Raw genomic sequence first — 27,526 nt, 5'->3', positions numbered from 1 at the left:
ATTTGGGGCCTGGCATTCTCACAGTGCTCTTGGGAAAACAAACCTGGACACTGAACTGGAAAGCAGAGCGAGACATGGAGAGCTCTGGGAGAGAGCAAGGAGGTCGTGTGCCCCCAAGGTAAGAGACAGTCTGGGCAACAGAAGGTGGAGTCCAAGTTTGTAGAAATTGCTGGATTGGATTAGGGACATGTGCAACCTCGTTCTGGGCCCTGGCCTTGGCCACCCCCCATGTTGCCCCTCTCCTAAACCTCCCCTTCTTCCCTCCCAAGAAGTCAGGGAGCGGTTTGGTTGGGGGAGCAAGAGGGCAGGTACAGCAGCCGGCCCCCCAGACCCTTCCCCGGGGACTCCCTCTTGCTCTCCTGGCTGGCCCCACCCCTCAGGCCCTGTCCCTGGTCCCTGGGTGAAGGCCTCCTCCATGCCTCCCCACAACACCCAGAGTGAACTTCCGGTTCTGGAGGCAGCAGCTTCCGGCAGACAGCAGGAAGGGTGCGGGCTCCCCTCCCGTGCCCAGGGTGGGTTCACAGATATACACAAACCAAACTCTCTGTCCACTTTATACATATACACATATAAGCAAGCCCCACCCACACTCATGGGGCCTGGGGAAGGGTCTTCCGTCCTCCATCTTTGGCATCAATCTGTCAAAATCAGCTTTTCTGTACAACATGAATTAAATATATTATCTGTCTTTGTGCTGAGTCACGGGACATTCACAGTACAGTGGGGGGAGGAGGGGAAGGACTCATGCGGAGGCCAAAACCCTCCGGGGTTGCTCCTCAGGCTTAGGGGTTGGGCTGGGCAGGGGGCTTGTGGAGAACAGCCGCGCCCGGCCTCCCTTTGGCCTTGCCATTAGAGATGCAGGCAAGTGTTGAGGAGACCTTGGGAATACAACAGGCGTGCTCGGAAGGGGTGGTGAGGGGCCTTCTTTGGGGCTGCGGCCCCTCATGCTCCCAGCTCCCCAGGGTGGGGCTCTGGCTCAAAGCCTGTGCGTCCTGTCCCACCTTCCTCCATGTCAGACTGTGGCATTTACACCCTGCCCTCTGGGGAGGCCGGGGTTATGGGGAGGCTGGTGCCAGGGTGGGGTAGGGCATGGACCGGGCAGTGGGGGCTGGGAAGGAGGGAAGAGGCTGGGTGAGCCCCAAGGAGCTGAGGCTGGTCTGGTACCAGAATCAGGGTGACCCTGCCTATCGGGGTGTCATCCCCCGGACCCTGACTCGGGTTGGGTTTTCAGGGCCCAGGCATGTTAAGCAGGAGCCACTCTTGGGGAAGGGTGGACAAGTAGGAGTTTGGGTCAGAGCTCTAAGGGCAGTGATGCTCTACCCCCTGCCGATTTAAGGCAATCCCATTCAGGCTGGGGGGCGGGCAGGGGCCAGCTGGTGGGACCAGGCCGCCTCTGGACTCAGCCGGGCAGCCAGCAGCATATGGGGCCTCTGGCCAGGAGAGGGAATGGGGACAGGCTGAGGATGTAGAGAAGGGCTGGTCTGCTCTGGGGACACCTGCCCTCCAGGTAGAGGCTGGGTTTTGGCGCCCACCACAGCACCCAGGATTCCAGAGTCCCAGACAAGTGCCCTGCGCTTTCTGCTCTCAGAGGGGAAGAAAGAGAGTGACGTGTGCCAGGCAGCCCCTGGCAGGAGCTATGGTAGGACCCACATTCAGTGCACCCTGCTCAGCCGGGCACCCGGATTCTCCCGTCCATGTGGGTCCTACACTGGTGCCCAAGCACCTCGGGGTGGGAAAGGGTCGGTGGTCCCTCCCTGCCCCTCATCTCCTCCCAGGAAAGCAGCTCAGGCCCAGCTCCGGGGCCAGCGACAGAGGGGTGGGTGTCGAGGAGAAGGCCACAGGGGAGGCATGTGGGAAGCAGGAAGAGGAAACAGCCGTGGCCAGCAGGGCTGCCAAGAAGTCTTCTGGGCCGGCCATTAGCCCTTGTTCCTCAGTCCTCCCAGGGCCATGCAGGCCCCCTCCTGTCCGTCCTCGTGCTCTCCGAGAACTCTCGTCTTTCGTCCCTGGGGCTGCAGCAGGGTGGGCCCGGCTCAGAAGATGCTCTGCCGCCGGCTCTTCCCTCGGCCTGGAGAACAGAGTGGGGGGTGGGGGTGTGGCTGCAGAGAGGGGGCTGGGCAGCAGGGTGCCCCAGGGACCAGGCGGAAGGGCAACCTGGGGGGCTACTCTGACAGGGCTAGCAAAAGCATGCTCCTGGAAGCCAGTCGGTTCTGGGTTCAAATCCCATCCCTGTTACTGACCAGCTGTGTGAAACTGTCCTCACCTCCCCGTGTCAATGAATGTGATGATGAAACGGGGACCACGAATAGTATCTATCTCAGGGCTCCTGGCTGGCTCTGTCAGTAGAGCCCGTGATGTGTGATCTTGGGGTCATGAGTTGGAGCCCCACATCGGGTGTAAAGATTACTTAAAATCACACACACACAAAATACCTACTTCAAAGGGTAATACTGTACTTGTCACATCTGAGGCCATCAGCTGTTCTAGAGACATTCTCCCAGAATGGAGGTGGGAGAATTCTAGAATGGAATTGTGGAGAATTCCAGAATAGAGAGAACCCAGAACGGAGGTGGGTTTGCAGACAGAATGTAGCCCAGAGATCGTGCACCTTCCTCAGGGCTCCGTCAGATGCCGTGTTGGGGCTGACAAGGGACACGCTGTGAGAGGAAGCCTGGGCAGGAGATAGGGAAACCAGTCCCTTCCCTGCTCTCCCTGGGCCCCCCAAAGGGAGGCCAACGTTGTGGGGAGGCCATGCTGACTGCCCACTCTGTTCTTCAAGAGGGAGGAGCAGCCTGTCCTGGTCTCTTCTAATAAGGGGCGGGGGCGGGGAAGGCTCGAGCCCCTACCTGGCTGCTGGAAGGCCAGGCCCCGATAGCCCGGGTCCTTCTGGAGCTGGATCTCCTTCAGGGAGAAGATGGACGCCGCTGTGGGGAGAGAGGAGAAAGGTAGGGAGAGGGCCGAGCCCCTGGGGGGAGCCCCCACACTCACCGAGGGCCCTCTGGCTGGGGAACCCCTTCATTCAAGACTGCCCCAGGAACACCTAACTGGGCCTTTCAGGCAGCTTCTTAGATCCCACAGTTTTGCCCTTAGTTACAGTCGGGAACCCAAGGAGGGGAAGTCCTGTGCCCAAGCAGCTTGGCTGCGCTGGGGGCCTCCGGCCTCTTTGCTCCAGCTCTTCTACCCACACCTGCCGCCCCATTTCTTTGGCTCTGAGGTGACCCTGGTCCCTCCCCAAACCTCCCCTCACTCACTGTCTTCAAGCTGGTGCACACGCTCTCCCAGAGACCGGAAGTAGGGGTGGTTCAGGGCTGCCTCTGCTGCCAGGCGACTCTTGGATTCGTACTGAAAGGTACAGGGTGGGCTATGGGGCCCTGGCTGGGGGACTCTGGGGACCCCTCAGTGCAGCAACTCCTACACTGAGTTAGATGGCCAACATGAGGGGGGCCCGCGGGGTCTGCTGCCAGCCTCCCCCTCCAAGCCAGGCTGAGGCAGTCTCCGGGCTCAGCTCCCAGATCTCCAGCCACCAAGAGAAAACCAGAAATGGGACTTCCTGAGTGACCTCCTCTTGGGATCATAACATTAATAATAGCAATACTAACACGTAATACCAACAACTCCCCTTTACTGTGTGCTTCCTTTAAGGCAGGTCCCACACTAACTGTGTTCCATTATCTCAGTGTGTCCTTGCGACCAGCTTAGGAAACATGAATTATCAATCCCTCTTTGCAATGGAGGAAATGGAAGCTCAGGAAAGTTCTAGAACTTGCCCAAGGCTACATAGTAAGAGGGTTTGAACTGCGTTTGAGTTCAGAGTGCGCCCACTCCCACCTCTGTGTGGGAACCAGTGCTGGGGGCGGGGGCTGGGGGTATGGGGATGGGGTGGAATATGGGGGAGGGTGTGTGCTGTGAGCTCAGAGGCGGGTGGAGGGCCCAGGTGGGGTCTCGGGCCTTCAGGCTGCCTGTCCCTGGGCCCCGCTGGGGGCACACTCACCAGGAGGAGGCTGGTCAGAAGGTGGATGCCATCTGTGTCCAACCTGCAGGAGGAAGGAACTGGCACAGGCCTGGCCTGGTTGGGGGACTGGGGGGCTGGGGGCCAAGGAGGGGTCCCCCACCTCCAGGAGGGACAGCCCGGGCCAAGACCAGCAGAGAAGGTGTGGGGCAGCAGGGCTACCTGGGAGCATGGCTGATGAGTGGCTGCGGGAGGTACCGCGGGAAGTTGTAGGCTCTGAACTCGGACAGGGCCATCACGCCGGGCCACGTCTCTTCCGTAGGGGTCCCTGGGGAGATGAGAAGGCATGGGAAGCGCACAGTGAGGGGCCAGGGCCACGGGCGACTGGGAAGGGTGCAATGAAGGAGGTGGGGGCAGGCAATGGCGAAGGCCACAGGGGTCGCTGCCCCGTGGAGAGCGAGTGGGAGCCCCTCTTCCCAGTCCCTATGTGAGCCTGGACTGGACGCAGTTCTGGCGCCCCCTGGTGGCGATAGGGTGGGAGCGGCCGGAGACTGACCGAGGAGTCGGAAGATGAGGTGCAGCTCCTCCTTGACCGTGGAGCCGGGGAAGAGGGGCCTCCCCGTGGCCATCTCGTAGTGGATGCAGCCCACGCCCCTGCGGGGAGCAATGGGCAGGGGCGGCGTCAGGCCGGGCCTCTTCGCACCCGCCCTTCCTAGGGCTCTTCCACCAGGACACCAAGGACGCCCTGCCATCCTGCCATCGTGGCTCCAAGGGTCCTGGCTCTGGGGTGGGCGGCCCAGGACAGCGGAGGCTAGCCCAGCTGCATCCGCCACTGGGGCCTCTTTTGGGGGCTCCTCTGGGCTCTAGGACGCTTTAACCTCTCCCCTCACCCCATAGAGTTTGGGTCTGCACCCTCGTAGCAGTTTCTCAAGCAGCGCTATCTCAGACTCTGTCCCACGGAAGAGGCGAGTCTGCAAATCCACTCTCTTGGGGACCCCGGGGCATAGAACACAGTGGCATTAATCAGAAACCTGGGTTTCAGCTTTAAAATTGGGCTGATTTTTTCTTCATTCTACACCAAATCATATGCATGTTAATTTTAACACACACACACAAATAATAGATCCTTTCCAAAATTTTCAGTAGAACTGATGCTTGGGGAAGATTCGTCGTATTTACGGTGGTGGCCCTCCCGCACCCTCTGGGAACCTCCCAGGGATCCCTGCAGCAGTATTTCAGAAGCAGAGCCGGGGAGGGTCTACTTAGAGACCCGGGAACGCTAACGGAGTCCAGACTTAATTCTTTCCCATCCGGTTACTTCAGGAGGAGGTCACATGGCTTCTAGTCAAAGGAGGTTAGGCAGTTCTTGGCAGAGGGCCTTGAGGCAGCAAAAGGGAATGTGGAGGTGTGGGAAGCCCCCTGGCCCTGGTCCCACAGCTCACTCACCACATATCAATGGGGGTGGAGTACTCGGTAGACCCCAGCAGCACATCAGGAGGCCTGTACCACAGGGTCACCACCTCATTGGAGTAGGTCTTCGTGGGCACTGACTTGGCCCGCGCCAGCCCTGGGGATGGACGGGTCACTGAGCCTCCCAGCTCCCTGCCCCCCACCCACACCCCCCCTCCGGCGAAGACCGTTGGGGACCCGCCCCCTGGCCCCGGCGGGCCCGGCCCTCACCGAAGTCAGCCAGCTTCAGCTCCCCCCTCTCGCTAATGAGCAGGTTCTGCGGCTTCAGGTCTCGGTGCAGGATTTTGCGGCGGTGGCAGTAGGCAAGGCCCCGGAGCAGCTGGAACATGAAAATCTGAGGGAGGAGGGGATGAGAAAGGTAAGCAGTGGAAGGCAGGTGTGTCACATCTGCGAGAATCTATGTTTCTGCCCTAGGGCTGGGGTGGGGGGGGGTGCAGTGAGGTCCCTGGGGAGCTACGCTGGTTCACCACCCGCACTGAGCCCCCTCCTGGGCTCCATGCATCCAAGGGAGTCCCATCCACAGAGGAGGGCCCCAGGTGTGTGGAGGAGTCAGCAGGGTGCTGGAGGCCAGAGCATTGTGTGGCCGGGAGCTGAGGGGGCACCACACAGGGCCAGGAAGCCCACCGGAGTGGGGAGCCATGCACTTGGTTCTCTCACAATGGCCAGAAGGGGTCTTTCCTCCCTTCAAGCTTCTCCACAAGCCTCCTTTCATCCATATACCCATTTTACAGATGGAAAACATGCTCAGAGTTGGAGAGGGAATTTTGTATCATCGGCTAGATGGTGGCAGAGGGTGCGTGTCTGCACTGGGGGGGGGAGGGTGTTAGCACAGTTCCTGGGATTCCCTGAATGGCATTGACTTTGCACGCCCTCATACCTTGGAAGGTCTGAGCAACCTCGCAGCTGAGCCCCTGGTGGTAAGAACGGTGCCTGTGTTGGGCTTGAGAACAGATGGGGACCGAAATGGGGCACCCGGGGGCAGGCGGCCCTTACGGAGGCCCTCACCTTGACATTGTGCATGCTCATGAGGTTTCCGCAGTGGTCCAGATACTGCTTCAGGTCACTGTCCTGCAACACAGAGCCTGCTCAGCCCTGACCTGTCTTGACCTCTAGCCGGAAGCTCCTCCCTGGGCAGGGCCCAGGCTCTGAGCTGCCCTTACACCCCCAGGCCTACTCCTGTATGGGAGCATCTGAGAACCTGATTCTAGAACAAGGCCTGGGTTGCCCCCCACCCCGCCCCCACGCCCCACCGCAGAGGAGAGAAGCTGCTAGCTCCAGCCCAACTCACCAGGTACTCAAACACCAGGGTGAGAGACCGCTCCGTGTGGATGAGGTCATGCAGGGTCACAATATTGGCATGCTTTAGGTTCCTCAGGAGAGACACTGTGGGGTGACAGGCCTGCCTGGGTCCCTGTGGCTCCACACACCGCTCACACCCTCTCTTCCTGGGATCAGCCCCTAGCAGACCCCACTCCGGCAATGACCTTCTGCCCCGAGGCTCCCACTGCGGCTCATGTCAATGAAGCCCTCCTCCCAGAGCCCCCAGGAGCTCAGGACCCTAGGGTGCTGTACCCTCTCGGATGGCCGTGCAAGGTGCCCCCTCCTCGTGCTCCAGCCGGATCTCCTTCAGGGCCACGAGGTTCTCCGTCAGCTTGCTGCGCCCTTTGAAGACCGTGGCATAGGTTCCCTGGGGACGAGAACCCCCACAGCGCCGGCCACACTCAGGGTGCACACTCCTCTGTCCAGCGCCCTCCTCTTTGTGTGTCTGCTTGGGCTGTGCCCTTCCCCCTTCTTCTCCTTTCACTGAAATTCATGTTTGCTCCAAGGCCCATCTCTCTCTGACTCCGTCCCTCCCTCCTCCCTGTTCCGAATGAACCGTCCTTCCCGTGAGCCCCCAGCAGGTGAGGCGCCCTTCTGTTAGAACGCCAGTTTTGTTCTTCCTTATGTTGATGTTTACAGGTAGGTCTCCTCTCTGGGTTCCTGGAGGGAGACGGCTGTGTCTTCCTCCTGTCTGTAAACCTCTGGCTGCCCGAAGGCCCTGCCACAAAGCGGGGCGCAGTGGTAACAGAGACAGCTAACAGCCCACCGGGCGGCCCCTGCGCCAGGCACAGTGTAAGCGAGCATGCAAGCTTATTATAGTAACCGAGCCCGCCCTCGCGACAGCCCTAGGACACACAGCCATCGCATCTCCATTTGACAGAGAAAAAAAAAAAAAAAAAAAAGCACAGAGCGGTCACATAACTGGCCCAAGGCCACAGAGTTAGTAAATGGCAGAGACAGGATTCAAACCCAGAGAAATAGTTGCAGGAAAAACAGACAAACTGGATTATGCCCAGAGCCCACGGGCCCCACGCCATCCTCATGCCTTCCTCCAGGACTCGGGCCCCCCTCAACGCCTGCAAAAGGCTGGGCCAGATTGGATGGCCAAGATGGTATGTCTCCACGGGGCAGGGGCAATAAGGCAAGACAGGGCAGCACGGGAGAGCCTGTCCCTGCTCCTCACCGCCCTGCCCAGCCTCTTACCTCCCCCAGTTTGTCCAGTTTCACATACGTTTCCAGTTTTCCAAAGCCGATATCTGACTGAGAGGGAAAGACACAGGGTCCTGTGAGTGTGAAGGCCACACAGCCCGACGTGCATGACACCCCCCCAGCCAGCCTCCAGGAGGGAAGGGAATGAGACCCCCATCAGGGAGAGGGAACAACAGAGCCTAGCACGGATGAGTGCAGCCACAAGTCCTGCCTCTTGGTCTCTCCCCTGTCCCCATGATAAAGGAAGGAGCCCTTGGAAGTATGAGTTTCTTCCTCCCCTGGCAGTGGAGGGGGCGGAGTCAGGGCCCAGGCACCTGGGATTGCCACGCACCTTCAAAACCTATCCGTCTCCACCATGCTCAGACCACTAGAGCCTCGTGGGCAGAACCTGCCTTGTTCCCCACTGTACCTCAAGTGTCCAGTTCAGAACCCGCCTCCCCAGCAGTCTCTCTCATCAGCATACTTCCTCTAGGTCAGTGGTACCCGACCCTTAGCAACGGAGTTTCCTGGGCCCCACTACCCGGAGTCTGACTCTGTAGGTATCTGGAGTGGGGGGCCAGAGTCCATGTTTTGCAAGGGGTTCCCAAGGAAATATGATAAGCAGCCGTGACCGGAAAGCACATGCCAGCTGGTCTAGGGGTCTCACCGCAGTGGAAACCGTGGGGGCCCAGAGAGGGCTAGGGGCTCTGCTCCAGCCCTGGTGGGACTCACCTAGGGGAATGGACGTCGCTGACCAAGGACTACAAGCTTGCGAATCAGCTGAGACCAGCAGGTGGCGCCAGAGGCCCACAAACTGCTGCAGGACTCCGCGGGGCCAGGCAAACCCCATCTGATGTGTCCAAGCTGGGTCTCCCCTGACCCTCTTAGGACTCACCAAGGATGCTCGGCGGGACATGCGGCTGAGCGGCTTGGGTAGGTCCGGACTCTCCAGCTGTAGCTTCTGCAGGAATTCCTGGGGTAGGCGGATGTCCATGGGCAGAGACAGCCTCTTACTGATGTCCTGCAGTGGCCAGGATAAGAGGGGGACACCTGTGCTTGCTCCAGGTTACCTCGTGCTGTGGGACCCTCACTCATCACCCAGGACCTGGCTTTCCCCTGTAGAGCAACCCCAGCAGGGCCAAACCACAGGCTGTGACCCCAGGCTCAAAGCTGCTTCAAAGATGCGCTCAGAGACATATGTGAACACGCAGGAGTTGCTGTGTGACCTCAGGAGGTTCCTTTCCCCTCTCTGGGCTGCAGTATAACCATCTAAAGAATGAGATTCCAACGGATAAGAAGCCTATTTTTCTCATACGTGGGTCCATGCCTACGAGTCATAAGAACAGTAGTCAAGTTGTCTAGCCTCCTATGTACCAGGATTGCTCTAGGTACTTGGCATATATTAACTTGCTTAATCTTCCCGATGACCATTTTAACACAAGGAGACTGGTATGCAGAGGTTGAGACAGGTGACAGAGATGACCGACAGCAGAGCTGGGATGTGAATCCATGAAGTCGGGGTCCCAGGCGGCCACCCTCCTTGGGCATATACTGTTGCCGGGTCCCCGGGGGAGAGCCCATTGCCCCTCACCTCCATGGAGAAGCGGCGCTGGTTTTGCCGCCGGTACTGCATGCCGGGGGACAGCTGCCCAGGGTCCTCCCCACTGTCCGTCGGGGAGAAGGTGCTGGACTCCGGCTGGGGGTCTCTGCCAAGAGGCCCAAGCTGCAGGTCTGAGAGGGGGAGGCGTCAGCTGCCCACCCTGCCCCTCCGCCCTGGGGCTGGGGGTGGGGGGAAGGGAGACTGCCTCCCACCTCTGTCCTCCCCCAGCCATGAGGGCCGGGTCAGGGAGGGCCAGGGCGGGGCAGGGGGGCGACCGGACCCCTCACCCTCATTGCGCCGGTTGTGGAGCTGGTTGAACTGCTCTGTGAACTCGGCCAAGGACTCCTCGATGGTCTCGGTGCGCGGCACGGACAAGGAGAGACGACGCTTGAAGTTCTTCATCTTGTTCATGGTCAGCGGGGCCCGGGCGGTGGGGCCTGAGACGGGGGGGGGGCGGTGGGGTTGGGGGCAGAGTGGGTGAGAACAAGGCATGAGGCCGGGCTGACAGCAGATGCGAATTCTGGGTCTGGGTCTCCACTGGCCCATCGAGCTCTGAGGCCTGCACCTCGGAAGGCCTTCACCGAGATTCCAGGACGTAGCCCTCTCCCTCCCTGAGAATCCCGCTCCCCCACCACCACCCCTCCCCCGCCCCCCACCCCTGTGCCTGGGGAGGTAGTCACACTATGGACTAATCAGTGTAGCAAACTGCGGCCTAATAGCGGTATGACGTGCCAGCAAGATCCTGGGGGCCTCACCAGGGCCAGACCTTTGAGCTGCTGGAGGTCTAGAGAATTCTCCAAAGAGGCCTGGAGTGGCAGGGAGGGGACCAGAACTCGGGCCAATAGCTCTTCACCAACTTGTGTGTAAGAGCCTGAGTATGTCAACAGCCAGTAAGTCTTACTGACGCCCAGCGGCTGAACCCAGCTCAGCCCGCGGCCTCATGACAGAGTCTGGTCCAAACCCCACTTCAGCCTCACACTGACACCTTGAGGTCCCTCTCTGGCATGTCCTAGGCCTCGGGGAGGCAGGAAAGGAGAAGGGACAAGGGAGGGGACATGTGCCTCTGAGCTGGCCCAGTGCCGTCTCTCCAGCTGAAATGTGGGAGGTCAGGAGCAGCTGAAGGTCTCAGGGGAAACACAGAAGCTTGCGGGAAAAAGAGGGCCCCAGGGACAGGAGGCTGAGGCCCTCTCATGCCAGAGCCCTGAGGGGGCAGAGTGTCCACGCTGCAGAGAACATAGCGCAGGGAAGGGTGGGCTGCTCTGTTCCCCTCAAGGCCCCTTCCCGAGCCAGAAAGTATTCCCTCCCGGGGCTCCCCAGCCCTCGTGCTCTGTGAATGAGGGGGTACCCTGCTGTCCACTCAGTTAGACTGCCTCTTCCTGCACACTCCTCCTTCCGTATCTGGCCCTGAAAACCCACCTGCCTCTCCAGTCACCACCACCCCCCACCCCGCCACTGCCCTCCATGATGTCCTAAGTTCTCTGTGCAGCTGCCCCTGGTCCTGCTCGGCCCACACCTCCCTGGTGAACAGAGGACCAAGAGGCGTCCCAAGCGCCCCACCGACACTGGCCAAGAAGGCATCCAGGGCCAGTCCTGTGATGGGAGAGGGGCCACCCCGCACCCCCTCCCAGCTTTTACCTGAACAGCCAGGCACAGCCCTTTCCCAATCACTAGCTGGTAATCTGAGGCCAAAGACCCCTTCTGAGTCCTCCTGGTTTAAGGGGTTCTGGGTCAGAACATGTTCGCTTTGCTTCACTGTCATCCTCTGTCCTCAGCCAGCCCGGAGAGGGCTCTTCCCTGGGCCAGCAGGCTCCTGGCTGCCCCCACACTCCCGGGGCAGCTACCTGCAGCAGCTCTGAGCACAGAGATGAAGGGGGGTGGCAGCCAGGCCCTCCTCCCTCAGGTTGGCATGGCAGAGCCATCTCTGTCCCTGGGCCCCAGAGTCGCCCTAGGTTCAGTTCAGACAGGTGAGGACCGAGTAGCTACTACGTGCTGGGTCACATGTAGTCACATGGGGAGTGAGTGTGGTCCCTGTTCTCCAGGAACTCAGGGGCTCCTGATGCCCCCTCTAAGAAGGCATCCGAAGCTCTTCTTCCAGCTTCCTTGGCAAAGCCCAACACCTCGGACTTTCCTGAGTCCCTGTCCCTAAGCTCATTCCTGCCCGCCAGCCTCCGCCTCTCCTTCCTGGCCCCCTGCGCTCACAGGCCTGCCGTCTACAGGACACACAGACAGACGTGAAGCTCCCAGCGGGCACTCACCCTGCCTTATCCTGCCGTGTGCAGGCGGCCGGGGGCCAGAGCGTGTCCCCTAACAGAAGCTTCGTGACAGTGGCCGCACATGGGTTCCAGGGACAGGGGGACCTAGATGTGCCCTACCCGTTGCCGGACATTTCCCAGCAGGACAGGAGAGTGGAGATGTCCCCACTGGACAGGTCAGTTGTCTACAGAGTTGTTGAACCTCAGTAGCACCAGGGAGGATTTTTAAAAATTCAGATTCCTGGGTCTCCCTGTCAGATTCTGGAACTGAAGACGGTGACTGTGAAAATGAATTTTTTTTAAAAAGCATCCCCGGGCACCTGAGGAGCTCAGTCAGTTAAACATCTGTCTTCAGCTCAGGTCATGATCCCAGGGTGTTGGGATTGAGTCCCCCATCAGGCTTCCTGCTAAGCAAGGAGCCCATTCCTCCCTCCGCCTGCCACTCTCCCCTATTTGTGCCCCCCACGCTCTCTGACAAATAGATAAATAAAATCTTAAAAAAAAAAAAAAAAAAAGCATTCTTAGTGATCTGGAGCCTTGGTGAGAAGCATCTGAGGTCTGGGTAAGGGATGGTAATTCACCCAGGATTCCAGATTGCCCTACTGTGCTGAGACACGGTATCCTCCGAGCTGGGAAGAAGGAAGGCAGACGTCAGGCTGAGTGGAGCAGCAGAGCCCCCCCCCTTTCCCAACACCCCACAACCCAGAAGGGGAAGAAACATCTGCCCTGCAGACTGATGTTCCATCTCGGTCATGGTTAGCCTAGGGCGATGGGGGGAGCCAGGCACTTGGCTCCTTTAGGTCTGAGCTCTGCCAAGAGGCAGTAGGCACGCCCCCTTCTAAAAACAGGGCTCCCCCATAAAGCCGTCCTGCCGTCTGGGATTTATGGGATGGCATGTTGGGTTTGTGTTCAGGAATCCACCAGTAGCTGCCATAAATCTTATACCCTTGCTCTTGCCTGTGGGGGAGGGGGGCTCATCAGAAGCCTTCTAGGAGGGAGACCCTCGATTTCTGCAAAACAAAAGAGAACCAGCCCTGAGTGGCACCTGTTCCTGCCGTCCCCCTCAGCTCCGTTAGGAGCAAGGGGCCACCAGCTGGGGCCTGGGGTGCGATGGAGGGTGGGCTGGGGAGCTAGAAGGAGGGCGAAGCTGAGACGGCATCTCAAGCAGGAACGCAGGGCCAGGCGATCAGAGCGATGGAGACCGGCTATCTGCCACCCACTTGAGAGACCCAGAGGAAGCAGTATTCCCTGGAGCAGGACAGGGATGGAGGTCAGATGTAAGGATGGACTTACTGATGGCGACAGCAAGGCAGGCGGCAGGGGTGGTGACCACAGCAGAGAGTGGACGCCTTGCTCTGCTGGGGACAATCGGGGCATTGAACCCAGCAGGGTCTTGGGTGTGACAGGGCAGACCGAGTCGTGAATGCTCTCTGTTGTCCCCTGGCTCAAGACATAAGATGCCTCTGTCACTTTTCCCTGGAGAGAATCAGCTCTTCAATTTTGGGGGGTCAATGGGGAAGGGAGACAGGAAAAAGGCCTGTCACCTTGTTGCTGTCTGCCCCTCACCCCCATCTGGGGACAGAATGGCTCAGTGTGACCCAGCCTGAGGCCAGCCCCAGGCCGGGCACAGTGTGGCCTTTGTCCCCAGGCCAGGGAGCCATCTGGGGCTGTCCTCGTGCAACTGGTGCCAGGGGAAGAGGGAGCTGGGCATCCAGGGATGCTGGTCTGGCCGGGCTGGCCGGGGAGGTGTCGTAGGGGAAAAGGCCCCCTCGGGAACCATGGGCACAGACCTGCCCCCTCCCCACAAGCAGACCCCGCAACCAGCCCTTCCCTCCTGCCCGCCTGCCAGGTAAGCCAGGAGTTCCCAGCTTACCTCCTGTCATTTCCTCCCGGGCACACACCGACCAGCCCAGAACTTCCTGCTGGTGTCAGAGCAGCGGGTGGCCCAGGAGAGGGAGGAGCCAGGCCCGGAGAGAGCTGACACTTGCCCAGAGGCCACCATGTGCCCGGTGAGAAAGGACTGAACACGAGGAGCCGCAGCAGGAGAAGCACTTACAGACCCACCGCTCCATCCCCTTGCTGCCCCGGGGAGGACACTGAGGCTCCCAGATGAGACCCGACTTGCTCAAAACCATACAGCAATTTCCTGCTTGTTAGTAAGGGCCCAAACTCCGTGACCACGTTGCTCCCTGCTTCTCCTAACGGGAGCCCTCCCCACCCTGCCCTTCCCTGGGGCCTAGGCTGTAAGAGCTGTTTCCACTTCCGGGTCTCCTCCAAGTCTCCTCCACCCCCACCCCGAATTAAAAGCCAAATTCATATTCTGGTGCCACCCTCTGCAGGGCTGGAGGGTGGCACTTAGGGTAAATAATGTCTCCGAGCTTTGGCGCCAGTCCTTCAGTTGGCAAGTAGCTATTAACAGAATCACATGCCAGGCACTGTTGTAGACCCTGAGAATCCACGTATGAAAGAATCAGACATAATTTCTGCCCTCGTGGCACTTCTATTTGAATGGTGGGGAGCAGCAGAGACAAGAAAATAAATACATAACCTGCACAGGAAGTTAGATGGTGACAGGTGCAAAAGAAAGCAGCAGAGAAGGATGGGGGTGGGGAGGGTAGGATGTTGCAATTTGAAACAGGGTGTCGGGAAGGTCTCCCTGGGAATGTGACATCTCAGGAAGAATTCCAAGGAGTTGTAAGCAAGGGAGTTAGTCATGTGGAATCCAGGGGAAGCAGATCAGTGCAGGAACAGGAGGTGCAAAGGTCCTGAGGCAGAAGTGAACTTGGTATGCTCTAGGAACAGCAGTGTGGCTGCAGAGGAAGCCATAGAGGAGTGCAGAGGAGGCCTTAGGGGAGCACAGAGCAGACCGTATGGGCCCCCACAGGGAACAGGAGAGTTTCAGCAGCTGCAGGATGTGGTCCCACTTAGATTTCAACAGGCTTCCTCTGGCTACTGTGTTGAGAACAGATTGTGTGGGCAAGGAAGGAAGCAGGGAGCCTATCGGGAGGCTACTGGAGAGATCCAGGTGACAGAAGGTGGTGGCTGAGAGCAGTGTGGGAACAGTGGAAGCGTCTGGCATTTGGTTATATTTTGCAGGTAGAGCCCAAGGGATTTGCAGAACGGGGTGTCAGCGAGGAGTCGAGCAAGACCCTGAGGGGCTCTGGCTGGAGCACCTGGGAGGATGGAGTGGCCACCGCTGGACACGGGGAATGCTGGAGCACAGGTTCAGGAGGCAAGACCAGAAACTGGGTTTGGGGCCAGTGTTTCATGTCCATCAGACATCTGAGCGCAGATGCCGGGTGAGCTAACATGACACAGCCCTAGCACGAGGAGAATACTTCCCTCCTCCTCTCGCAAGCTCCGGCTCAGACGCAAAGATGTGCCGGAAAGGAGGCCCCCGATAACACAGGAAACATGTTCTTCACAGACCTCCTTACAGCATATAAGGGACCCCCCGATGGAAAAGCGCAGGAAACCGGGCAGTCCCGAGGCACCCGACTAAGAGGGAAAGACCAGGCGGGCAGGGTCTCCCCCAATGCCGACTTAGACTGACAGGGCAGAGGACCCCAGCCTCCCAGCTGACTGCTCTCAGCCCCGCTCTCAGCCCCGGTCCTTGCAAGGGAGAAAGCTCCCCAGAGCAGGCCGGGCCAGCCCCCAGGCCCAGTGTCCAGGGAGGGCGGACACAGCCGGCTGCCCCCAGGACAGCCTCTACCAGGTCCCAGCCCTACCTGCTCCAGGACCGGGCCACCTGCCAGGCCCTGCCAGCGAGACTCCGGAGGCAGAGGAGGAGGTTGGCAGAGCCTCCAGGGAAGCTGGGCAGCCTTTCCCTCCCGGAAGGAGGTATGGAGGGCAGCAGCCGGATTCCTCCCCTAACCTCCAGGGAGCCAGGCTCTGAGAAGCCTCTCTCAAGCAAACCCCTCTGAGAAGCCCTTTCCCTCCTCCCTGAATGAAGCCCCAATTCACAGCCTGCACCCAAGGTCCTTCAATTGAGCCTCCTGCCTCCAAAGGCTATGGTCTCCCCGCTTCCCACAACCCAAGCTCAGCTCCAGTACCGGTACCCACGCCCACATTTAGGCCAGCTCAGGCCGGGGGTCTGGCAAGGCTTCCCCGACCCCCAGGGCCACCAGGCGGCTGGGAGATCACATCCTCTCCCTGGCTCTGGCGAGGACTTTTCATGCCTCTGTCTCTGGGGCCACTCTGCTCCATCGGCCTGGTGCTGCTGACAGACATCACACAGGCCCACGGTGAGCACCTTCTGGGCTCCAGGAACGAGTCAGGTGCTTCTCCAAGTCCCCCTGTCTCAGTCTCTGAGGGCCCAGGGGCAGGGCCTGAGGCTCTAACTCACAACTGCCCACTCTCGGGAGCCTAGAGGGGCTGAGCCTTGGTCTCAAAGGCTGATCACTGGCCAGGACACCCTCTGCCACCCTCTCCCTGCCCCGCCCCCCATCTCAGTCACTCTGCCACTTTGGGCCTTTGGGCGGGTTTCAAAAGAACAAGAGGCCACGGCTGACCGAGCTTGCAGACGTCATAAGCTGGGACTTCAGAGACACTCCCTCCTCCCAGGGAGAACCAAGCCTCGGGGAGCCCTGTAAGATAGCATCTCTTCCTTCATCCTGCAGCTGACCCGGCCCAGGGGGCCTTGGTTTCCCTGCGACAAACCACAGGGGCAGTCAGCAGCAGCAGCCCCGGGGGGCCTCATCACTGACCTCGCCCTGTGCCAGCTCGGCCTGGAGGAGATGCTGGGAGCCTGGGGCCTCCTGGGTGGCCAGAGAGAGGCCTGCAGCCGGCCAGTGAACAAGTGCTTCCCACTGCCTCTGCTGGGAATGCAGGAAGCAGGCGGGGAAGGCCTTCCGGGAGCATGCAGGGCTGACCTGCAGGAAGCATGGAAGGAGGGCAAGTGTCTGAGGCTCTGGGACGCCCCTGCTCTTCCAGCAAAGGTACCCCTGCAGGGTCCTACCTGATGGGAGCATCCTAGAGGGAGGGCCACGTGCTGGCCAGGCCTGCGCTCCAGAATTCTCTGCTGCTTGGAATATGGGAGAAATGTCAGCTTTCCCACTCACCAGCACCGTGACCTGGGAAAACACCCCATGCCTCGGTTTCCCAGTCTGCCAAATGGGGAGAATATTTAATCCCCGATCCAACTGTCAAGAGACTCCCAGACTTAACTTTCTTGGCTGCTTTCGGACGATGTCACTCCCGTCTTTAAAATCCTTCAACCTGACAATGCCCTCAGACAAAAGTCCAAACTCCAGGGCCCAGCAGACTGGGCCTCTTGTGTTTTGATCTGTCTCCTTCTCGAGTCTCGGCTCTCACCGCTCCCTGGAGGGTCCAGTTTTATGGGGTGCACTTGTTGTTCCCAGAGTAAACCGCACTCGTGCCCCACAGCTTTGCACGTGCCGCTCATTTGGCCAGGGACGCCCTTCCTCATTGTTCCCTTAGTAAGACGACGTCCAAACTCAAGTGTCACTTCCTCCGCAGAACCACCTGTGACCACAATTGGGACGCTTCCTCCTTGTCACTCCTAAACCAGCTTGCGTACCTTTCTCACCTGACTGTGACGCCCTCCAGGATGAGAGCAGGGTTTCGATGAGCTGTTTGCCCAGTGCCTTACTCGAATGAGTGAGGCCACAGGCCACTGAGCCCCAAAGGTTTATTTAAAACTCTTTCCTCCACATACATACGAGGCCCATTGAGGACAAAGGCGGTATACGCTGGTTCTCTTCCTCCTTTCATCCGGCCAAGGCCCATTTCCAGGTTTATCTCACGAGGCCAGCTCCATACCTAGTAGGTGGGTCCTGAGCACACCTGGGGTGGGCCCAGCCCTGCCCTCTTCCTGGGCAAGCAGAGCAAGGCCTGCAGTCCAGAGAACCAGCCCAAGACCCCAGACATCCTTGGTTCTCTGGAACAGCGGGACTGGTGGGCCAGAGACTGGAGAAACCCAGTCAAGTGCCCACATCTTCAAGGCTGGAGAAAGGCACGACCTCTTCCAAGAGGCCTTCTGTGAGGACTGTCGCTTCTCCCCTGGTCTGAAAGCCCACTGGCGCCAGCCTATGGCATCCTGGACATTCTCAAGCAGAGTGCCTGGCTTGCAGGTGTCCCTGTTCATTTGTCTAACCCACTGGTTTGCCTGCGAGCACGTTAACAGCAAGGACTGAGTCTGACCCATCATTACACCCCCAGGACTGGCACTGAGCGAACCCTCAATGGCCACCGAGAGTATCTGAAAGCTGTGAGTCCCGAGTTCTAGGGGCTACCTGGAGACCAGAGAGCAGCCAGGAACTGTCAGTTGCCTTCTGGACTTGAAGCCTTAGCTGTGACCTAACCCACCTTCCCGGGCCGCTCTTGGCTCTGATGGTGGTGGTGCGGGGGGGGGGGGGGGGGGCACCACTGAGGCACAGGGGAAGCTGCCTGCTGGGCAGCGACTCCCTCAGCGAGGTCTGTGGAGGTCTCCTCTTGGGCAGATGACCCACAGCGAGGGACGGACTGGGGATGGGGAAAGTCCTAATGCTAGGTTCCCACCAAACACCACTGAGCTGGGGTCTACGGGCTTGTGGAGAGGGGATTTGACAGGGCCCTGAGGCCTTCCTCAGGGGTTCCCATTCCCTCGGGGGCAGATTCCTAGGACCTCACAGGTCAGGTGCACTACGTGGGACAGACCTTGGCCTTGACCCCTACAGTTGACTTCTCCTGACCCCCTGAATGTCCAATTCTAGCCCCACATCAGCCCTGCTGATGCTCACTCTGTTGCTCCCTTTGGCTTCCTAAGGCTCAAGGAACGGAGGCCCATTTATCATCTTCTGCTTTTTTTTTTTTCTTGACCCTTTTTCAGACCTAGCTAATTCTGGTCTGCAGTCTTTGGGGAGGCTCTGGATTTGCAAATGATAAGATGGAACAAGGTGCCCTCCCACCAGCTCTGGTCCTGGCCGTGCAGAACATTCTAGACCAGAGGCTGCAGCAAGGGGCAGTAAAGGCAAAACCCATCCCCACATCACCCTGCCTCCAGACTAGGCCCGCCTTCCCTCCCAGGCAGAAGAAACCGTTTCCTTGCTCCTTTTCGCAGGTTCTGCTTTAGACCCTCACAGGAGGTCCCTCAGCCACCTCGATCAGCGTTTGTGAAATCCCAAAGTCTGGAACCTTTTCTGAGGTCAGTCCCAAAGGAAACAGTTCACACCTGTCTCCTCACCATTTGCTTAAGCCCCGGGGCTGGTGCCCACCATCTTCCACCCAATGAAAAGGAGGAGAAATATGGCGGACCAAGTTCGCCCACGCTCTAGCTCCCCCTAGGCCATGCAAGAAGCCAGCTTTCTCGGTGGTCGTCATGGGATCTTTGTTAACTTCCAGTGCTGGCATCCCTGGGGACCTCTCAGTCTCAGGAGCAGGGAGGGCGGGAGGGGAGCTTTTCCAGCCTGCAGTCCTATTTTTAGTCCGCTCCCAGCACCCCCCACCCGCTCCAGTCTGGCCCGCGTTCCAACAGGACCCCCACCAATATGCTCCAACCTTTAGGGCAAGCTGGCCTCCTCATGGCTTCCCTCCCACCAGGCTGGGCCCAGGTAGCCGCCTTGGCCCAGACCACCTCCCACTCCTCCCTGCCTCCAAGGCCCCCTCTGAGAAACCTCTGAACATCTCCCCCTCGTTCAGCTGTTCTCTAAATGCCCCCTTCAGTGGCACCTGCTACCCAGAGCCCAGGCTCCTCGGGGAAGGTGCTGGTTTCTCCTATTCACTCACTCATGCCACAGGTACCTGCTGGGGGTGCGGGGGGGTGGTGGGCAGCCACTGTCCTAAGCTCCACGCCCTATCTTCCCCTCCCCTGGCCTCCTGGCTCTCCTCCTGCTTCCCTCTCCCTCCCCCATCTCTCAGACTCACTTCCTCTACCTGTCTCTCAAAGCTGGCACTCCCCAGAGTTCCCTCTCGGGCCATGGCCCTCCGGTTCTTCCCCTCTGAGCACTCTTCCTGGTGACCTCATGCTCTCCCGTGGTGGAAACCGCCAGCCTCGTGCTGATGACTCCCAGACCCAGAGCTCTGGCCCCAGCAAGCCCCCGAGTGGCAATAAGCAGGTCTGAAGGATTCCCTGCCCAGCTGTCTGGACATCCCCAGGGGTTGTGACACACCAGGATAAACCTCACTGGGTCTGGAGGGAGCAGACAGTTTGAGATGTGTTTTCAAGCGAGGAGGGCCGACATGTACAATTGTGACGCTCGGTGCAGGCTAGGTATCCACACGCTGGAGACTCACGCTTATAAACACGGACACTGCATACATTCCAGACAGATACAAGATAAATGACTAACAGCAGGTCTCTCTGGGTGGCAGAACCGGGAGTGACTCTAATATCTCCTTTTTTGCTTACTTGCTTCCTCCAATACTTGCATAATGGCCACTCGCTGCTTATGTTAAAAGAAGTAACACTTCTTTTTAAATGAAAAGAAAAGTATTTTTAGATTGAGATTCCAAAACTCTTTAGTGCAAGCCTGGGGAGGACTATAATTATCTCGAACAGGGATTGGCACGCTTGTTCTGTAAAAGGCCAGATAGTCAATATTTTCGGCTTTGGGGGTCATACGGTCTCAGCTGCAATCATACCACCGCAACCCCCCCCACCCCCGCCCTTTGTAGAAAGTGCCCGAAGACAGGATGGACACAAACGAGTGGGGCTGTCTTCCGGTCAACTTTAACGTGTGGACGCAAAAATCTGAATTTTATATCATTTTCAGTGGCACGGAGTATTTTTCTTTTCCTTCTTTTGAATTTTCCCCAACTGTTTAAAACCGTACCAACCATTCTTGGCTCACGTGCCCTCACTCCCGGAGGCGTGCCCCTGAGCACTCGGCGTCTGCACAGGGTTTGAATCCAGCACCCACTCCCTCGGGAGGTTCTTTTCTCCTCTTATCTGACACGAGGAGGCCTCCCAGGGGTTCCTCAGTCATCTGAGCCACGGCAGGCCTTGGCTGGGGGAAGCCCTTGTCTGGGCTCCCGGGTTTAAAAGAACGGAAGGCGGGGTCCCTCCCGGAGTCCCAGAGCACATCTCACCTCAGCAGCAGGACTGGCAAAAGCTGGAACCACAAACCAGTCGTCTTGGACGGAGCTTTAGAAATCCCTTGGTCTGTGCCCTCATTTTTCAGGAGAAGAAGGCAAGACCCAGCCAAGGGGATGACCCGCCTCAGGCCATGCAGCCTGAAGAGGCAGAGCTGAGACCAGAGCCGAGGGCCTGTGACTGGGACTTCAATGCTCTCTTTGCTCCTTCGGGGACTTCGAGGACCTGCCCAGAGGCCCCCGGGCAAGCCCACCCAAGGACCACCCTACCTTGGGAAGAAGCAATCTCAGCTACGGCCTCCGCACAGAGCAGGGCACCCGGCCCAGCCACAGTGGGGGTACTGCCAGGTACTGCCAGTATAGGGAGGGGCTCTTGGACCCCTTCTCTGGCCTCATCCCATGCCCGAGTGGCAGAGGTGGTCTGGGGACCCAGCACTGCTGACGTGATGAGTGAAACCTTGGGTACAAGACCTGTCTCCTACCTGCTACCAGGCACTGGATCCTACCGCAACCCGGGAAAGGACAGAGCAGGGCCTGGTCCCCCAGCAAGGGTCTCCTTTGCTGGGGCCAGAGGAGAGAAGCAGCCCTGGCTCCTGAAGGGACCTCCCCCTCAACCCCCGGCCCCACAAAGGCAAGAAAGTGTAGGCTTCTTGAGGGAGGCAAGGGTGTAAAGAGAGAAATCATTCTGGAGTTTTGTCAGAGCTTACCACCATAACTATAAAGCACAGAAGGTCCTTGGAAGGAGGGAGAGTGGAAACGTTTTAAGGATAGCCCCTTCCCCTATGTGAGGCCTAAGCTGTGGTTTCTACAGGGACAGAGCAGAAGTCAAGCTACTGAGAACTGCCACGTGTGGCCCAGGGACTCGGACAGCCACCAGCCCTCGCGAACGACACGAGGTGAGGCAAAAAGCCAGGAGTGTGGTGGCCAGGGTCTCACTGTCGTCCTCGCAGCATCTGTAATGCTCCCACTCTCCCCGTTTTCTCACGGAGAAATCCAAGGCTTGGATGAACGAGGTCCTGCACCGGAAGCACCTCACGCCACAGCAGGGGCAGGACCGGAGCCCACTCCGAAGTCGCCAAACCGCCCCCCATGCTGGACAGAAGGCGAGCGCTCGCATATAAATGAAGGAACGCCCCAGCTGGCCATCACAGAGTCTCCTTGCCTGTCCCCACCCCTCTAATTTGAAGGCAGACTCAATTTAATGTTGGTAGGCGGGGAGGCAGCACAGGGTGAGACCCCAGTCCACAGTTCCAAGAAAGAGGGTCTCACCACCGTTCCTTCAAAAGTTCTGGCCCATGTCTTCTTACCCAGGGGGGCCCTGACTCACCAGGGACACTTGTGTCTGCAAGGAGCTTCAAGACCCCTTCTGGTTGCAGGCCAGTCCTCACACTTGCCTCCTGGTCCCTCCTCCCCTGCAGATATAACTGCAGATTTCAGAAGCAGATGGGCTCTCCTTCAGACAGGAGTCCTGGCTGAGACACGCCTACAGCGTTCCCCCTTCTTGATCGGCTGCGGCACCCCTGGCCAGCTCCTGCCGGGCCCAGCCCCCAGCTCTGTGGGGATCCCGGGCCCCAGGCCCTGGCCCGAACTGCTGTTAGCCCGGCCTTAGAGCTGGGTTCCAGGGAAAGGCACACAGCTGTGGGGGCCAGGACAAGACAAGCCCAGCCCTGAGGAGCTCCACCCTCCCGAGATGGCAAGCCGCCCACTCAGCACCTGATGGCAGGGGCAAAGGCAAAGGGTCCAGGGTTGGCGACAGAAGGGGTGGTGGTAGGACTCGGGGCTACAGAAGAGAAATGTGACTTGTTCCCAAGGAACGAGGTGACACTAATCAGATAAGTTTGGACCCAGGCCAGCCACTCCCTCACAGACGACAGAGGAGAAAAGGGACAGCAATTAATGAAGGAGGGAGCGAGGGTCTTTTTACCCCAAGGCAAAGAGGCCTGGCCAGAGACTGCTGGATTCCTAGCTTCCAGTGCCCACTTCACTCATGCTAGAAACTAGAGGGCAGAGTCCCCACAACACAGATTCCTGGTCCCCTCCTGGCAGGTTTCCAGCCACCCCTTCCTCCCCAGGCTGGAAGAGCAGGGAAGATGCTTAGGGCCCAGCCTGCTGGGATTAGGAAAGCCTGCCTCGGTCTCTACCCCAGAGCCAGGCATGGGGTGATAACTGGGAAATTTCCTTCCCAAATAACCATGCACGATTCAGCTAACAGTCCCTGAGCATCTGCTACATGCCAGGCACTGTGTGTTATTTCATTTCGTTCATCTAACCACCCGACCTACAAGGATTCCCATTTCAGAGACCAGGAAACTGAGGCTTGGAGGTGTCTGATGGGGGCGAGGGGACTCAGCTAGTATGTTCTGGACCCGGATTCCAACAAGACCCTGGTTCTCCCTCCCCTTTAGGTCTCAAACTCAGGGAAGGAAAGGAATCGGGAGGGATGGATAGAGGTGCGAGGCCAAAGTCCCAAAGAGGGTAACCCCCACCAAAAAAGAGGCACAGTTGGGATAGAAGCTAGGAAGACCAACCCAGGCCCTGCCCTACAGCATGGGGCACGTTGACAGATGACAGAGTCTGGGTCTACAGAGAAAACTAAGTGCGGTCCAAAAGGCAGCATCATGACCCCAGGGACCCAGGGGGTGGCTTCCCGGGTAGGCGGCTGGATCCCAGGAGAGCTCAGACCAAGAACCTAGCTGTAGGTTCCTCGGATCTAGTGTCTCCTCTCCTGCGACCCACGGAAAAGCCTGGCTCTACCTGGCACAGAACAAACGGGAACCTCCTTACCCAGAGCACCACACCCATCCTTCCTTCTCCTGGGGACTGATGTCAAGCCAGAGAACTCCGTAGCGGGACAGGATCTCCCCAGATGGGGCAGGGACTATCAGCAGGGAGCTCAGGTTCAGATGGAAGTGGGTTGGATCCCGCTTATGTGAGACTGAGGGAAAGTTGGTCTCTCATAGCCTCTGTTTTCCCATCTATAAAACGGGATGGCAATGTCTACTGTATCTGCTGGGAACCCAGCAGATACTCTCCAACTGGTAGCCACCAAGGCATTCAGAATTCAGATGTAGCTTACTGAGTCCACTCTGGCTCTGGAAACCCCCATAAATATGGGAAGAAGGAGGGATCCATTCTACTGGAGGGTCATGGTCGGCCAGTGGGGAGAATCCCAGGAACCCAACAGGCTGGTGAGGTTGCAGGGGTGCGGGGAAGACAGCCTCACTTCGGCTACACAGGAGGTGGCTGGGGCAGAGAGAGTAATCCGAGCCAGTAGCTTTGCTATGGCAAGGTGACCCTCTCTCTAGAGAGCCTTCAAGATGCAGACCCGAACCCAGAAGCCAGGGTTGCCTCGAACCACCTTTGCCTCCCCTCGACACTAAGCCATGTGTCCCAGCCCCTTCCCAAGGCTAGACTAAAGGTAGAGGATCTCTGTGGGGGCGGGCAGAGCCCGTGAGCCAGTCCTCCCAGCATCCTCCAGGATTCTGCGCCCCCGGCCCAGTGTCCCAGAATGTGCTGTGTGCCCATGCCCAGTGGGAGATGCCCCCTGTATCTCACACGGTCCTGGCCCGGGTCGGGGGCAGGGCAAGCTGGTGCTGGCAGTGAGTCACAGTGCCCAGGCCACAGTTGAGGAACTGCAGAGCAATTCCTGGGGATGAGATTCTGGGGGTGCTGATACCCCACCCCTCACACAGCTCTAACTTTCTTACTCCTGCTGTCCAGAAAGGGTTCACCAAGCATTAAAGAGGCTGCTGGTGCCTAGGAGGGTGCTGACCCTACAGCACAGAAAATCGGTCACTGTCTGAACAGCCCGACGCCCACAGGGCCTGCAGACAGCTCGGGGAACTCCTGCAGCTGCCAACACGGAGAGAAGGGAGGCCTCCAGCCCCTACAGACTCCCGGTCCTCTCCCCCCACCCATCTCTCTCCCCCGACCCATCTCTCTCCCCCCACCCATCCCCTGCCCCCCACGCAGCCGAATGCTCACCCGCACAGCTCAACAGGCCACCAGACGCCCTTCCCCACGGCTCTATTAACCCTTTGCTTACTGCTGCTGCGGACTGGGAGCCACTGCCCCTGTGGTCTCCTGGGGGGCAGAGAAGAGGCAGCGATCCCCAGAGGCCCCAGCGCCCCCACGCTATCCTTCCACCTTCACCCCAGGGCTCTAGTCTCCCACCCTCCAGCCTGTCGCTCTGGAAAGTTCACCGGAGCCCAGAAAGCCCTTCAAGGTGCGATCTGGCCCCACACTCGCGCGGGTTCTCCCGTCACCGGAGACTCCCGACCCTTGCCCTTCCCAGAAGGAAGGGCGATGAGAAAGCGCCTGGTCTGAACCTGGGTTATAAACTTTGCTTCCTAGGGTTCAGGGAGCCCGGGGGCCGGAGTGAGTCTCGGCGGAGACTCCCGGGTCGGGAGGGGGGGGTCTGCGAAGGTGAACCCGCGCACCTGGAACTTGGGAGGGGCCTGCTCGGGGCATCGCCCACCCCCAGCACGCGAGCCAGCGCGCCTCGTGATCTCCGATCTCGCAGCGGCGCTCCTGCACAGCCCTCCAACCTCCCGCCCCAGGGCAAAAGCAGACCGGCGCCTTTAAGAGCCGCTCCGCTTACCTTTGCTCGGTTTCCCCGGCGCCGCGGTGCCCCCTCCTCCGACCGCCCCCTTCCTCCCCGCGGCGCGCCGCCCGCCCAGCCCTCCGGACACTGCGCGTCGCCCGCGGGACTCACCGCGCGTGTCCTGGGGGCCGCGGCGCGCCGGCTCCCGCCCGCGACAGCCGGGGTGCCGCGGGGCTGGGCGCCGTGCCCTGCGCCCTGCTGGGGTCCCTGCCCGGGCTGGGGGCTGCTCCGGAAAGGTGAGCGGCTCCCCAGAGAAGCTGCAACCTGAGCTGGAGGAGGAGGTGGAGAAGAAGAGGGAGGAGGAGGAGGGAGAAGGGGAGGGGAAGGGAGGGTGGAGGAAAGTGGGGAAGAGGAGGGAGGGGGAGGAGGAGGAGGAGGAGGAAGGGAAAAACCCGGCCCCCGCCAGAGTTTTTCACGTGTACAAGTTGACTCCTCCCCCGTCCCTCCTGCCCTGCCCACAGCCACTGCCAATCCCCAGGGCTCCCTCTGCCCGGGTGCCCACCCCTTTCTCCCACTCTGGGAACCAGGGTCCAAGAGCCTCTTCCGGTTTCGTTCCTAGGCCCGGGCGTCTGCCGGCCTTCTGGGGCTGGCCCCGAGAGCCTTGACTATGCGCTGAGCCCCTCTGGATCGGAGCACCCCAGGACTGGGGCCAGATCACCAGGGGTGATTTACTGACAGTGCCTTTCTCTAAAGGTAGCCTTCCCACCTTCTGAGTCTGATCCTGGATCCCAGCACAGGGCACCGCAGGCGCTAATGCGCCCAGGCCAGTCCTGTTGGCCATCGTGGACTTTAGTGTTTTTGCAGCAGTGGCCCTGGGGTTCTCCCTTGGCCCAGCCCAGTGGGACTTGTCACTTACCTTTTGGGACCAAGCTCCCACCTGGTAGACTCCACCTCTCTGGGCCTCCATGAAGCTTTGCCATTAGCCATCACCCCCAACTTCCTACCCTGAAGGATAATTCAGTTTGTCCTTTTGGAATTAAATCCCACAGGCCAACAGAGAATCATCCAAGAAACCTTACAGAATAGCTAGTGCTAGTCCGGCTTTCATTTTACAGAAGGGGAAATTGAGGCCCAGGAAGATCGGACTGGCCCAACGTCCCACAAAGAGTTAGTGGCAAACCACAACTAGGACCCAGGCCAAAGGCCACACCATCCAACTTCAGGGGTCTAAGGGAGACTGGGAAGCAGGGAAGGTCACAGTGGCCCCATCTGGGCCCTGCCCAGCCCCGCTACCTCCTGAAGACTGTGAGGAGAGGGGGGTGGCATCAGATCATACGGGCAGCAAACCAGAGAGGTCTGTGTCCTCTGCCTTGCTGGTGGACATGACCCCTGAAGTCTGGGTGTCTTCATGGGGTGTGGGGGAGTGTGTCTTGAGGTGGGTGGTCCACAGCATGGATTTGTTTCCTTTCTGGAAGCCACGGGTCTGAGGTCCCTCTCTCAGGACCACCGCCTGCCCTCCGCCACCAGCCCACATCAGTCCTGCAACGCGGGAGCACTGGAGACTCCAGGAGCGCTGGAGATGCAGAAAGAAGAAAGACCCCGGGTGCTTCCAAGAGAGTGACTTTTGGCTGGTCCACAGGGGCACCCCACAAAGGGCCTCCCAACTCCGCTACCTCTGTTTTCTCTACCAAGGCATGCAGATTTCCTGGGCACATGCCCTCTAGAAAAAGAGATCTGCCTAGTGCTTGAAGGGGTACAAAGATTGGGTGGATCCAGAACCTCCAGGCTTTGGGGACAGCAGGCTGCAGGGCTCCATAATCCACGTGTATAATAATAACAACACGGGAGGCACAGAGGCAGGAAAGGACAGGGAGGGCAGGGGAGAGGGCTATGGCTAAGGAACTGTGGTTATTAGAGGATTCAAGAAAATGGACAAAAGGGTAGAGTTTCAAGGAATCAGGGGAATGGATGAGGTCAAGAAGTTTCAACAAAAGTTTTCTTAGGGGGCACCTGGGTGCTCAGTGGGTTAAAGTTTCTGCCTTCGGCCCAGGTCATGATCCCAGGGTCCTGGGGTTGAGCCCTGCATTGGTCTCTTTGCTCAGCAGGGAGCCTGCTTCCCCCTCTCTCTCTGTCTGCCTCTCTGCCTACTTGTGATCTCTGTCTGTCAAATAAATAAA

At 59.1% G+C, this 27,526-nt stretch overlaps 1 protein-coding gene and 1 long non-coding RNA gene across 5 annotated transcripts; one reads left to right on the top strand and one right to left on the bottom strand.

The window, feature by feature from the left end:
- Positions 1 to 1,222: 1,222 nt before the first annotated feature.
- On the bottom strand, positions 1,223 to 25,627 carry CDK18 (cyclin dependent kinase 18). Of its 4 annotated transcripts, none has more exons than XM_032878441.1 (17): positions 13,650 to 13,674; positions 13,070 to 13,252; positions 9,812 to 9,961; positions 9,516 to 9,655; positions 8,820 to 8,945; positions 7,940 to 7,996; positions 6,989 to 7,103; positions 6,705 to 6,799; positions 6,422 to 6,484; positions 5,627 to 5,750; positions 5,393 to 5,513; positions 4,503 to 4,600; positions 4,169 to 4,274; positions 3,989 to 4,031; positions 3,249 to 3,339; positions 2,844 to 2,921; positions 1,223 to 2,065 (listed from the first exon to the last, which is right to left on the bottom strand). In XM_032878441.1, the coding sequence occupies exons 1-17, from the start codon at positions 13,657 to 13,659 to the stop codon at positions 2,031 to 2,033; spliced, it is 1,635 nt and encodes a 544-aa protein (XP_032734332.1). In that variant the 5' UTR covers positions 13,660 to 13,674; the 3' UTR covers positions 1,223 to 2,030. The 4 variants fall into 4 exon arrangements, with proteins under 4 accessions (XP_032734332.1, XP_032734331.1, XP_032734334.1 ...); XM_032878440.1 differs by lacking the exon at positions 13,650 to 13,674 and adding an exon at positions 11,897 to 12,056 and having other exon boundaries at positions 13,070 to 13,510; XM_032878443.1 differs by lacking the exons at positions 13,070 to 13,252; positions 13,650 to 13,674 and adding an exon at positions 25,521 to 25,627 and having other exon boundaries at positions 1,224 to 2,065.
- Positions 25,542 to 27,346, top strand: LOC116879858. The gene is made up of 3 exons (XR_004385110.1): positions 25,542 to 25,645; positions 25,969 to 26,102; positions 26,825 to 27,346. It is a non-coding gene; the product is annotated as an uncharacterized LOC116879858 (long non-coding RNA).
- The last annotated feature ends 180 nt before the right edge of the window (positions 27,347 to 27,526 follow it).

The sequence above is a fragment of the Lontra canadensis genome, unplaced genomic scaffold (genome assembly GCF_010015895.1).
Source record: "Lontra canadensis isolate GAN:19392208 unplaced genomic scaffold, GSC_riverotter_1.0 scaffold63, whole genome shotgun sequence".
Classification (NCBI taxonomy): domain Eukaryota; kingdom Metazoa; phylum Chordata; class Mammalia; order Carnivora; family Mustelidae; genus Lontra; species Lontra canadensis.
This window is presented reverse-complemented; position numbering and strand designations above follow the sequence as displayed.

Excerpts from the sequence above, each read along its gene's own strand:
- CDK18 (XM_032878440.1), bottom strand. The coding sequence starts at position 13,153 with ATGCCCCGATTGTCCCCAGCAGAGCAAGGCGTCCACTCTCTGCTGTGG. Across the intron at positions 12,057-13,069 it reads CTGCCTTGCTGTCGCCATCA|TCACCGTCTTCAGTTCCAGA; the intron begins GTAAGTCCATCC and ends TCATTTTCACAG. Across the intron at positions 9,962-11,896 it reads TGGGAAATGTCCGGCAACGG|GCCCCACCGCCCGGGCCCCG; the intron begins GTAGGGCACATC and ends CCCCCGTCTCAG.